At 35.8% G+C, this 13,101-nt stretch overlaps 1 protein-coding gene across 2 annotated transcripts in view; it reads right to left on the bottom strand.

The window, feature by feature from the left end:
- Window positions 1-13,101, bottom strand: part of GLCCI1 (glucocorticoid induced 1) — a 125,603-nt gene that overhangs the window by 25,906 nt on the left and 86,596 nt on the right. The window contains exon 4 of one of the 2 annotated variants that reach the window (XM_061198544.1): window positions 8,339-8,455. In XM_061198544.1, coding sequence (XP_061054527.1) covers window positions 8,339-8,455 — 117 coding nt within the window. The remainder of the gene's footprint in view (window positions 1-8,338; window positions 8,456-13,101) is intronic. The other variant, XM_061198545.1, reaches the window with a different exon arrangement.

Below are 13,101 nucleotides of genomic sequence, written 5' to 3' on the forward strand. Positions count from 1 at the left end.
AAGACAAAGAAAAATTATTGAAAGCAGCAAGGGAAAAAAGACAACATACAAGGGAACCCCCATAAGGTTAACAGCTGATTTCTCAGCAGAAACTCTACAAGCCAGAAGGGAGTGGCATGATATACTTAAAGAGATGAAAGGGAAGAACCTACAACCAAGATTACTCTACCTGCAAGGATCTCATTTAGATTTGATGGAGAAATCAAAAGCTTTACAGACAAGCAAAAGCTAAGAGAATTCAGCACCACCAAACCAGCTCTACAACAAAGGCTATAGGAACTTCTCTAAGTGGGAAACACAAGAGAAGAAAAGGACCTGCAAAAACAAACCCAAAACAATTAAGAAAATGGTCAAAGGAACATACATATTGGTAATTACCTTAAACGTGAATGGATTAAATGCTCCAACCAAAAGACACAGGCTTGCTGAATGGATACAAATACAAGACCCATATATATGCTGTCTACAAGAGACCCACTTCAGACCTAGGGACACATACAGACTGAAAGTGAGGGGATGGAAGAAGATATTCCATGCAAATGGAAATCAAAAGAAAGCTGGAGTAGCTATACTCATATCAGATAAAATAGACCTTAAAATAAAGAATGTTACAAGAGACAAGGAAGGACACTACATAATGATCAAGGGATCAATCCAAGAAGAAGATATAACAATTATAAATATATATGCACCCAACATAGGAGCACCTCAATACATAAAGCAACTGCTAACAGCTATAAAAGAGGAAATCGACAGTACCACAATAATAGTGGGGGACTTTAACACCTCACTTACACCAATGGACAGATCATCCAAAATGAAAATAAATAAGAAAACAGAAGCTTTAAATGACACAATAGACCAGATAGATTTAATTGATATTTACAGGACATTCCATCCAAAAACAGCAGATTACACTTTCTTCTCAAGTGCGCACGGAACATTCTCAGGATAGATCACGTCTTGGGTCACAAATCAAGCCTCAGTAAATTTAAGAAAATTGAAATCATATCCAGCATCTTTTCTGACCACAATGCTCTGAGATTAGAAATGAATTACAGGGAAAAAAATGTAAAAAACACAAACACATGGAGGCTAAACAATACGTTACTAAATAACCAAGACATCACTGAAGAAATCAAAGAGGAAATCAAAAAATACCTAGAGACAAATGACAATGAAAACACGACGATCCAAAACCTATGCGATGCAGCAAAAGCAGTTCTAAGAGGGAAGTTTATAGCTATACAAGCCTACCTAAAGAAACAATAAAAATCTCAAGTAAACAATCTAACCTTACACCTAAAGGAACTAGAGAAAGAAGAACAAACAAAACCCAAAGTTAGCAGAAGGAAAGAAATCATAAAGATCAGAGCAGAAATAAATGAAATAGAAACAAAGAAAACAATAGCAAAGATCAATAAAACTAAAAGGTGGTTCTTTGAGAAGATAAACAAAATTGATAAACCTTTAGCCAGACTCATCAAGAAAAAGAGGGAGAGGATTCAAATCAATAAAATTAGAAATGAAAAAGGAGAAGTTACAACAGACACCACAGAAATACAAAGCATCCTAAGAGACTACTACAAGCAACTCTATGCCAATAAAATGGACAACCTGGAAGAAATGGACAAATTCTTAGAAAGGTATAACCTTCCAAGACTGAACCAGGAAGAAACAGAAAATATGAACAGACCAATCACAAGTAATGAAATTGAAACTGATTAAAAATCTTCCAACAAACAAAAGTCCAGGACCAGATGGCTTCACAGGTGAATTCTGTCAAACATTTAGAGAAGAGCTAACACCCATCCTTCTCAAACTCTTCCAAAAAATTGCAGAGGAAGGAACACTCCCAAACTCATTCTATGAGGCCACCATCACCTTGATACCAAAACCAGACAAAGATAGTACAAAAAAGAAAATTACAGACCAATATCACTGATGAATATAGATGCAAAAATCCTCAACAAAATACTAGCAAACAGAATCCAACAACACATTAAAAGGATCATACACCACGATCAAGTGGGATTTATCCCAGGGATGCAAGGATTCTTCAATATATGCAAATCAATCAATGTGATATACCATATTAACAAATTGAAGAATAAAAACCATATGATCATCTCAATAGATGCAGAAAAAGCTTTTGACAAAATTCAACACCCATTTATGATAAAAACTCTCCAGAAAGTGGGCATAGAGGGAACCTACCTCAACATAATAAAGGCCATATACGACAAACCCACAGCAAACATCATTCTCAATGGTGAAAAACTGAAAGTATTTCCTCTAAGATCAGGAACCAGATAAGGATGTCCACTCTCACCACTATTATTCAACATAGTTTTGGAAGTCCTAGCCACGGCAATCAGAGAAGAAAAAGAAATAAAAGGAATCCAAATAGGAAAAGAAGTAAAACTGTCACTGTTTGCAGATGACATGATACTGTACAGAGAGAATCCTAAAGATGCTACCAGAAAACTACTGGAGCTAATCAATGAATTTTGTAAAGTAGCAGGATACAAAGTTAATGCACAGAAATCTCTTGCATTCCTATACACTAATGATGAAAAATCTGAAAGAGAAATTAAGGAAACACTCCCATTTACCACTGCAACAAAAAGAATAAAATACTTAGGAATAAACCTGCCTAAGGAGACAAAAGACCTGTATGCAGAAAACTATAAGACACTGATGAAAGAAATTAAAGATGATACCAACAGATGGAGAGATATACCATGTTCTTGGATTAGAAGAATCAATATTGTGAAAATGACTATACTACCCAAAGCAATCTACAGATTCAATGCAATCCCTATCAAATTACCAATGGCATTTTTTACGGAGCTAGAACAAATCATCTTAAAATTTGTATGGAGACACAAAAGACCCCGAATAGCCAAAGCAGTCTTGAGGGAAAAAAACGGAGCTGGAGGAATCAGACTCCCTGACTTCAGACTATACTACAAAGCTACAGTAATCAAGACAGTATGGTACTGGCACAAAAACAGAAACATAGATCAATGGAGCAAGACAGAAAGCCCAGAGATAAACCCACGCACCTATGGTCAACTAATCTATGACAAAGGAGGCAAAGATATACAATGGAGACAAGACAGTCTCTTCAGTAAGTGGTGCTGGGAAAAATGGACAGCTACATGTAAAAGAATGAAATTAGAATACTCCCTGCACCATACACAAAAATAAACTCAAAATGGATTCAAGACCTAAATGTAAGACCGGACACTATAAAACTCTTAGAGGAAAACATAGGAAGACCACTCTTTGACATAAGTCACAGCAAGATCTTTTTTGATCCACCTCCTAGAGTAATGGAAATAAAAACAAAAATAAACAAATGGGACCTAATGAAACTTCAAAGCTTTTGCACAGCGGAGGAAACCATAAACAAGACGAAAAGACAACCCTCAGAATGGGAGAAAATATTTGCAAACGAATCAACGGACAAAGGATTAATCTCCAAAATATATAAACAACTCATTCAGCTCAATATTAAAGAAACAAACATCCCAATCCAAAAATGGGCAGAAGACCTAAATAGACATTTCTCCAAAGAAGACATACAGATGGCCAAGAAGCACATGAAAAGATGCTCAACATCACTAATTATTAGAGAAATGCAAATCAAAACTACAATGAGGTATCACTTCACACCAGTTAGAATGGACATCATCAGAAAATCTACAAACAACAAATGCTGGAGAGGGTGTGGAGAAAAGGGAACCCTCTTGCGCTGTTGGTGGGAATGTAAATTGATACAGCCACTATGGAGAACAATATGGAGGTTCCTTAAAAACTAAAAATAGAATTACCATATGATCCATCAATCCCACTACTGGGCATATACCCAGAGAAAACCGTAATTCAAAAAGACACATGCACCCCAATGTTCACTGCAGCACTATTTACAATAGCCAGGTCATGGAAACAACCTAAGTGCCCATCGACAGACGAATGGATAAAGAAGTTGTGGTATATATATACAATGGAATATTACTCAGCCATAAAAAGGAACGAAATTGAGTCATTTGTTGAGACGTGGATGCATCTACAGACTGTCATACAGAGTGAAGTAAGTCAGAAAGAGAAAAACAAATATCGTATATTAACGCATGTATGTGGAACCTAGAAAAATGGTACAGATGAACTGGTTTGCAGGGCAGAAGTTGAGACACAGATGTAGACAACAAATGTATGGACACCAAGGGGGGAAAACCGCGGTGGGGTGGGCATGGTGGTGTGCTGAATTGGGCGATTGGGATTGACATGTATACACTGATGTGTACAAAATTGATGACTGATTAAAAAAAAAAGAAAATGAAAAAAAAAAAAAAGTCCTTTGGAGGAGTTGTCAAAAATTAACCACCTCTCATAGCTGTCCTGCAGGAGGTACGACAAAGTGTAAGACAAGCCCTTTGATGCTCAAGGAACTTAAAGAACAGAAAGGAAATAAGAAAAATAAAGATGAACAAGGTAAAAAAGAAGAACAGTATATGATCTCTACCTTATTCTGAATGATTAAAGTTGATATATATGATTCATAATGAGGTAGACAGCTAGTCACTGATTAAATGAATAATATATTTCCCACACTCAGTGCTGTGCTCCTGCCATCTGTAAACTGCTGCCCACAAATGTCCTTTGTCTCATTATTAATGCATGAGCTTTTTTAATATTAAAGTTGTAACTCTTTGTCATACATTTACTGTTTACTTTAGTATGAAATATCTTTCAGTACTTTTATGGTTTTTCATATTTAAATATTTAACCTACCATGATTTATTTTTGTGTATGTTATGAAGTAGTATTTTTTTCCCACGTAGTAATCAAACTGCCCCAACATTTCTTTATGGATTCTGTATTTGATTTCCTTGAGTTGTTACTTGATAATCCCTATACAGAGCTCCACTTTAACTGCTATAACTTTATAGCAGTTACATTTTGCATTTTGGTATTCTATAGGGAAAGCCTTTTCAAATTTTCTTTTTAACTGGCATTACTTTTCCATATTACCTTTGAAAATAACTTTTAAAGTAATAAAACAATTCCTTTTACATTTCCATTGGAACTCAATTTGTACGTTAATTTTGGGCAAATTACTATTTGAAAAATATTGAGTCTTCCCATGCATGAATGACTTCCTATTTGTCTCTATTTTATATTTCATATCTTCAATAAAGTCTTATAGTTTGCATATTTCTTTTAAGCCTAGGCATTTTATATTTTTCATTATATATATACTAACATGTTATTGCTAGTTGTAACGTAATAAGAAATATGTACTTGGTTACTTGGTTTCTACCCCTGGTTCGTGACACAGAGTTGCTAAAATCTTGTAATTTCCTGAGGGACAGGGGCACTAGGAGCATCTTTTGTTCCAATATTTGGTTTTTGACACCAGTCCTGACACATAGCTCCTAAATCCCTTGGAATTTCCTGGGAGATAGGACCAAGAGTTTTTTGTTCTAATGAGGTGACTCTTGGTGGGTTCCTGAACAGGTTCCGAACGGGGGGGCTGGTCACTAGAAAGAAGCCATGATTAGAAGCTTGGAACTTCCAGTCCAACCCCCATCCCCCTCATCCTCTGGTGAGGAGAGGGGCTGGAGACTGAGTTAATAATTAATCATGCCTATGTGATGAAGCCTCCAAAAACATCCCTACACTATGGGTTCAGAGAGCTTCCAGGTTGGTGAACACACATCCATGTACCAGAAGGGTGGCACACCCCAACTCCATGAGAGCAGAAGCTCTTGCACGTGAGTTACTTACAGACCTTGCCCTGTGCACCTCTTCATCCTGCTGTTCATCTGCATGTATCCTTTACTATATCCTTTGTAATAAACAAGGAAATGTGTTTCCCTGAGTTCTTTGAGCCGTTACAGCAAGTTACTGAACCTGAAGAAGGGGCTGTGGGAATCCCTTCTTTATAGCCAGTAGGGCAAAAGTACAATGACAATCTGGACCTTTCAACTGGCATCTGAAGAGGGGCAGTTTTGTGGGGCGGAGTCCTTCATCCATGAGGTCTGTGCTAACTCCACATATTTAGTGTTATAACTGAATTGTAGGACACTTGGTTGGTGTCTGGCGAGTCGGAGAACTGGTTGGTGTGGGAAAAAAATCTCACGCATTTGGTGTCAGGAATGTTATAAGCAGAGGGAAACAGTAGTTTACCTTTACTAGTATAGGAGAAAACAACTGATTTTTATATGTTTACATTTTATCTGATCATTAAGTTCTCAGTTTTTCTCCTTTTTATTGTGAAAAATTATAATCATAAACATAATTAAACAGAATAGTATAATGAACACTCAGGTGCACGTCATCCAGTTCCAAAACTTATCAACATTTCTAACTTGATTTCATCTAAACATCCACTTGTTTTTGTTCTTTGAGTATATTAAAGCACATTCTAGACTTCATATTTCATCTACAACTATTTCAGTATGTATAGCAAAAGATAATTATTTTTAAACATAACTACAATGCCAAAAAATTCAATGTAAATTGGGAACAAGTGTATAAATTTTTTCTGTTAAATCAATATGTCAATAGATATACTATAAATGCATTGGGCTCTTACAGAAAAGGTGCTTGAAATAAACAGAATAAGAATAAAATATTAATTCTACCAGATTAAGAAGAAAAAGTAAGGCATATGTGAATTTTCTCTTGAAATGTCTGAGGCTTGCTTGCCAACTACATGTTTGTTTTACAGCTTTGATGAGGTATAACTGACATACAATAAAATCCTCCCATTTTAAGTATGTAGCTCATTGAGCTTTGTAAATATATAGTCATCCAATTATCAGTATAATCACATTTTAGAAACTTCTATCATGCAAAAAATTTCTCTAAGGCTTTTCTACAGTCAATTCCCACCCCTAATACTTTGCATCATTTTGCTTTTTTGAGGATTTAATGTAATGAATCATATAGTATGTAGCCTTTTGCTTCTGACTTCTTTCACTTGGCATGATGTTTCTGAGATTCAACCATGTTGTTGTAAGTACCAGTAGTTCCTTCCTTTTTACTGCCGAATAGTATTACACTATATGGATGTATGAAGTGTTGTTTATCCATTTACCAGTTCATGGATATTTGTTGGTTTCCATTTTTTGACTCTTATAGATACTGCTGCCATGAACAATGATATAGAAGTCACTGTGTAGACATATGTTTTTATTTCTTGTGGACAGATACCAAAGAGTGGAATTCCTGGGCTGTATGGTCAGTGTATGTTTAACTTCTTAAGAAAATGCCAAACTTCTTTCCAAAGTAGCTGTACCATTTTGTGTTGTCACCAGCAATGTGTGGCTGTTCTGGTTGCTTCACATCCTTATCAACACTTGGTATTGTCAATATCTTCCATTTTAGCCATCCTATCATTAGTTTTAATAGTTTAGTAAATTCACTTTGATTTTCTAAATATACAACAATATCGTATGCACATAGTGATAACATTTCTTACTGCTCTGTCTAGAACCTCTAAACTACTAGCAAATAACATCAATAATTACAGACATCTATGACTTCATTTTTATTTTAACAGAAATACTTCCAGTATTTTATTGTTAGGATCTAACTACATTTGCAGTTAGTCCCATTAGGAAGTGTCCTATTTTAGGATAAGTTTTTATCACATATGGATACTGAATTTTTATCAAGTGTTATTATGTTATTCAGCATCTACTTTGACTTTCTGATGCAATGAACTAACCTAATACATTTCCTAATGTTGAATTATCCTTACATTTGTGAAACAACCCCTAATTAGATTTTTTTGATACACTACTTGGGTTTCTCCTGCTATACGACTATATTTGATTTACTAAAATTTACGTTAACATTTGTAAGTAAATTTGGTCTAGAATAGCATTTCCCGAAGTTTGTTCCATGGGGTATGTGAGTACATGTTTGGGGTAGGGGCGGAAGGACAAAAAAACGAATTCTCAATTTCTTCCTAAGTCAGATAGGGGTAAAATACATCAAGAGACACAGAGAGAGATGGGTTAAGGTACTATTAGGAAGATTAAATAAGATAATGCCCGGAGTTGCTTAGTAAGTGAATGAGCTAGGATTTCAGCCCAGGCCAGTAACAGTCATCCTTGTGACCACTACACTCTGTTATGTCTGTTATTAAAAGATTACACATAGGGCTAAAACAAAAACAAAAACTTCTTAAAACAAACATTGTAATGTAACAGAGCTAGAGATTTACATTAATTTTTTTTTAATCCTAAAATGATGGGTTCTTCTTTATAATGAACCCTTTAAAAGGAATTATTCCAATCTGGACAAGAAGTTAGCCTACCTGAGTGTGATTGATTGCTATGTGGTTGCCATGGAGAGGTGACTGACGATCCTTCTCCTTACTGTGCCGACTGCTCTGCTTACTACGTTGTAGTTGCTGCCTCAGTTTGGCAATCTGCTTTGGGGAGAAGGGAGGAGAAGCAAGGAGAGAACAGAAGTGAATACCAAGCTTTAAGTATTTATTTCTTTAATTTTAGATGTTAAAAAATAAAATTTTTATCACAGATTTCAAGAAGAGGCAATATTTCACTACAATGATTTATTCTCCAAGTTTTAATAATTAAAACTATTGAAAATAAGAAATAAATATAAGCTACAAATGCTTCACTTACACGATTCAAATATTGTTGGTAAATACATAGACTAAATTTCCCCAGATTATTTCATATTTTACCTTTGTAACACCAGAAACATCTTCCACTTTAAACACTTTTTCTAAGGTGAAAAACTAGTATTTCACATGCCTATTGATTAAAGTCAAACCCAATCTCTTAATGTAGGGACCTCATTAAGTTTTTAAGTTCCCATCTTATATAAACAAAATGGATCTGGTAGACCAATTACTAAACACTTTAAAATTGTAAATCCCATGGTGTAAATCGTATGGCATTTAGCATTAGTTACTTGTTAGTATTTAATATCTTACTATTATATTACTCTTAGTCACAAAATCTTTATTTTCCAGCTTTATTGAAACATAAATGACATATAACATTGTGTAAGTTTAAGGTGTACAACTTTTTTTAAAAAATAAATTTATTTATTTATTTTTGGCTTCATTGGGTCTTCATTGCTGCAGGCGGGCTTTCTCTAGTTGCAGCGAGCAGGGGCTACTCTTCATTGCAGTGCGTGCAAGCTGTCATTGCAGTGGCTTCCCCTGTTGCCACGCATGGGCTCTAGGGTGCACAGGCTTCAGTAGTTGTGGCATGTGGGCTCAGCAGTTGTGGCTCACGGGCTCTAGAGCACAGGCTCAGTAGTTGTGGCGCATGGGCTTAGTCGCTCTGCTGCATGTGGGATCTTCCCAGACCAGGGACTGAACCTGTGTCCCCTGCACTGGCAGGCGGATCCTTAACCACTGCACCACCGGGTAAGTCCCTGTACAACATGTTGATTTGATGCTATTATATATTGCAAAATGACACCACTGTAGCATAAGTTAATACCTCCATCCCAGTACATAATTACCATTTCTTTTTGGGGGTGAGAACATTTGAGATTTACTCTTTTAGCAACTTTCAAGTATATATAATACAGTATTATTAACTATAATCAAAATTCTGTACATTAGATCCCGAGAACTTACTCATCTTATAATTGGAAGTATGTACCCTTTGACCACTCCCCTTTTCCTCTACCCTCCAGTCTAGCAACCACCACTCTACTCTCAGTTTCTATGAGTTTAGCTTTTCTTAGATCCCACAAACAAGTGATACCATACAGTATTTGTCTTTCTTTGTCTGACTTATTTCACTTAGCATAATGCCCTCAAGGTTCATCAATGTTGTTTACAAATGGCAGGATTTCCTTCTTCCTCATTGCTGAATATATGTACCACATCTTCTTTATCCACTTCTCCATTGACAGATACTTGGCAACAGTGACACAACTTTTCAAAACAAATATAACTCAGGAGTGTATTCTCCTAAATGGAACAGTAAAACTCCCAGACTTAAGGCTTAAGAGAAAAGTCATTTCTACAATATGGCTTGGAATTCATTAAACTATTAACATATTTTAGGTGCTGTATAATCTTCTTAAACTGTGCTAGACCTGAAGTAAAATATACCTGAGCATTTTCAAAGGGAATCATTAGCAATTTGGGGGAAGTTACTTAATATTGGTATTACTTTCCTTGTAGAAAAGATGACATTAATCAGTTAATAGGTACTCCTTGAACACATACAGTGAGCTCAGTTTTATGTTACCTACTAGGCAAAGTGCAAATACAAAGTAAAGTGTGTAAAATATATTGATTTCCTCAAAGAGATGTTAGCAAAATGCTTACTTGGAATAAGCATGGCAATAAAAAGCAAAATAGTTGCTATTAAAGCCTGTTAATGGTCAAGGGGAAATGTATATAGGTTGCTGGGAAAACTTACAAACAGAAGAGAAGCAGCATGGAAGAAAATAAAGCACCTAAAAGAATAATCTATATCCTTTCTTTTAAGTAAGATCCTCTAGTTTTTTGAAACTCTTTGTAGCTTATGGACATCCCATACAATTTCCTTGCAAAGATATATAAATAAGATTATCTATGTTAATATTTGTGTTCCTTGCTCTCTGTTGAAATGACATCGTTTTCTTCTAGAGAACATTAATTTTCATGAGAAAAGGAATCAAAATTAGTAGGTAATCATTATAAATCAAGAGAGATTATATTCTATGATAAAAATAAATAGAATTTCAAATTGTACAAGTTATTTAATTAGGATAGGGGTATAAAATTAAGTGTTTTCTGAATATTAATGATGTTTCAGTGGTTTTTCAAAACTGGCAAGAGCTTGTAGAGAAGAGCCCATAATGCTTACAGATTAATCAAAGCAATTTGTACTTTTTCATTTTAAAAAATAATCTTTAAAAATAAACAAAAATAATCTGAAAATTGATCAATCCTAATCACTCTCTTTTTAAAGGCCTTTGAGATATCATATTAAGCCAGAAAAGTTTTTGTTCTAAATAGCTTTACCAAACCCCTGAAAACAAAAAGCATACATAATGGTACGCACCTTACTTTGCTTGGAATATCAACTTAAACTATGCAACCTTATAGTTTCCACACAATACTGTTTATCTTTGGATTATAACATAGTTCTGCTTTTGTTTACAACTTAGAAGAGATCAGAGTAAAAAGGAAGCCCATCTTACTAAATATATATACTCAAAACATTACAACTCTTACTCAAGAACCATGTAAAATGAAAACAAGATACAATAAATCCTCCTTTGCTTCAGAATATAGGAGGTTCCTGTGTTATTTATACCACATTCAGAAGAGGGGCTGACCTATATAACAACTGCAAATATTCTCACCTCCCACAGCTTTTACTTAGAATTTCCCTTCTCTTTTCCCTTTGATGCTCAAGAGCCCATGGTCATCCGAAGCCATCTCTTCTCCCTAAGTTCAGTACCAGTAGACTGTAGACACAAAGGTATCTCTGGGAGGAAGGGGCAGAGGGAGTTGTAATTTCCACCCTACACTCACACACCCCTCCCATCTCATCCGTAGTTCCAAACCTCTGCCTAAGACAACCTCTCTAATCAATCCCATGTTCCAATGCATCACACAAAGCTCTTGGTCCTCACTTTGGTGGGCCTATCCACCCTAGTTACTACAATGAAATGCCCATACAACCTTCCTTTACAAAGGGAACCCTAAGTAATACTGACTGGATTTCTTAAACTATAGATGAATCTTACTTGTGTTTCTAAATATTCATTAGCAATGCTGTGGCCTTAAGGAAAAAATTAAGAATGGACCTTGAGGGTATTATACTAACTGAAATAAGTCAGACAAAGAAAGCCAAATATTGTATGATCTCACTCATATATGGAATCTGAAAAACAAAAACAAAAACAAAACCAACTCACAGAACCAGAGAACAGGGTCTGGTGGGGGGCAGAAAATGGGTGAGGGTGGTTAAAAGGGAACAAGCGTCTGGTTATAAGATGAGTAAGTTCTGGGGATGTAATGTAAAGCATAGTGACTCTAGAGAATAATACTCTATAGTATATTTGACAGTTGCTATGAGAATAGATCTTAAAAGTTCTCACTCCACATACACAAAAATTATAAAAATGTGGAGGTGATGGATGTGTTAACCTTCTCGTGGTAATAACTTTACAATATATACATATATCAAATCATTACGTTGTATATACCTTAAACTTATATAATGTTATATGTCAATTATATCTCAATGAAGCTTAAAGAAAAAAAATTAAGAGGGAAGGAGATAGTAGCATTCTTTAAACATGAAAGGGGTCCTAGGCACGTGAGCTCCAAAGTTTAAAAAAGTTAGGGACTAAGTAAGCCTGGGTCACAAAGAAGAAATAATATTGTAGAGAGAAGAATTAGCATACATACTCACAAAGAAATGACTAAAATATTTGTGGGATTAGATGAAGAAAAATTAGAGACTGGCCCCACTTAAAATCTAAGAACTAGGAACACATTTCACTGTAAATTTTTGGAAACCTGATAACATCACCCTTGTTTATTTGCTATATTTGTCCTATTAGTTTCCCCCACTATTGTTAACATTTAAAAACAGGAAAAAAGGGCTTCCCTGGTAGGGCAGTGGTTAAGAATCTGCCTGCCAATGCAGGAGACACGGGTTCGAGCCCTGGTCCGGGAAGATCTCACATGCCGTGGAGCAACTAAGCCCGTGCGCCACGAGTACTGAGCCTGTGCTCTAGAGCCCACGAGCCACAACTACTGAAGCCCGTGTGCCGCAACTACTGAAGCCCGCGCGCCTAGAGCCTGTGCTCCGCAACAAGAGAAGCCACCGCAATGAGAAGCCTGCACACTGCAACGAAGAGTAGCCGCTGCTCGTCGCAACCAGAGAAAGCCTGCGTGCAGCAACAAAGACCAAATGCAGCCAAAAATAAATAAGTAAATAAATAAAATTTTTTAAAAAAAATAATAAAAATAAAAACAGAAAAAAACTAAACTCTGAGCCTCAAAAGACTGGTTGAGTACTTTTGCCTCAGGTAGTGAAAGGGAGGGAGGGTAAAATTTCTCAGAATGAATTCTATAGTAGGCCA

This window comes from Eubalaena glacialis, chromosome 8, assembly GCF_028564815.1.
Source record: "Eubalaena glacialis isolate mEubGla1 chromosome 8, mEubGla1.1.hap2.+ XY, whole genome shotgun sequence".
In the NCBI taxonomy this organism is placed as follows: domain Eukaryota; kingdom Metazoa; phylum Chordata; class Mammalia; order Artiodactyla; family Balaenidae; genus Eubalaena; species Eubalaena glacialis.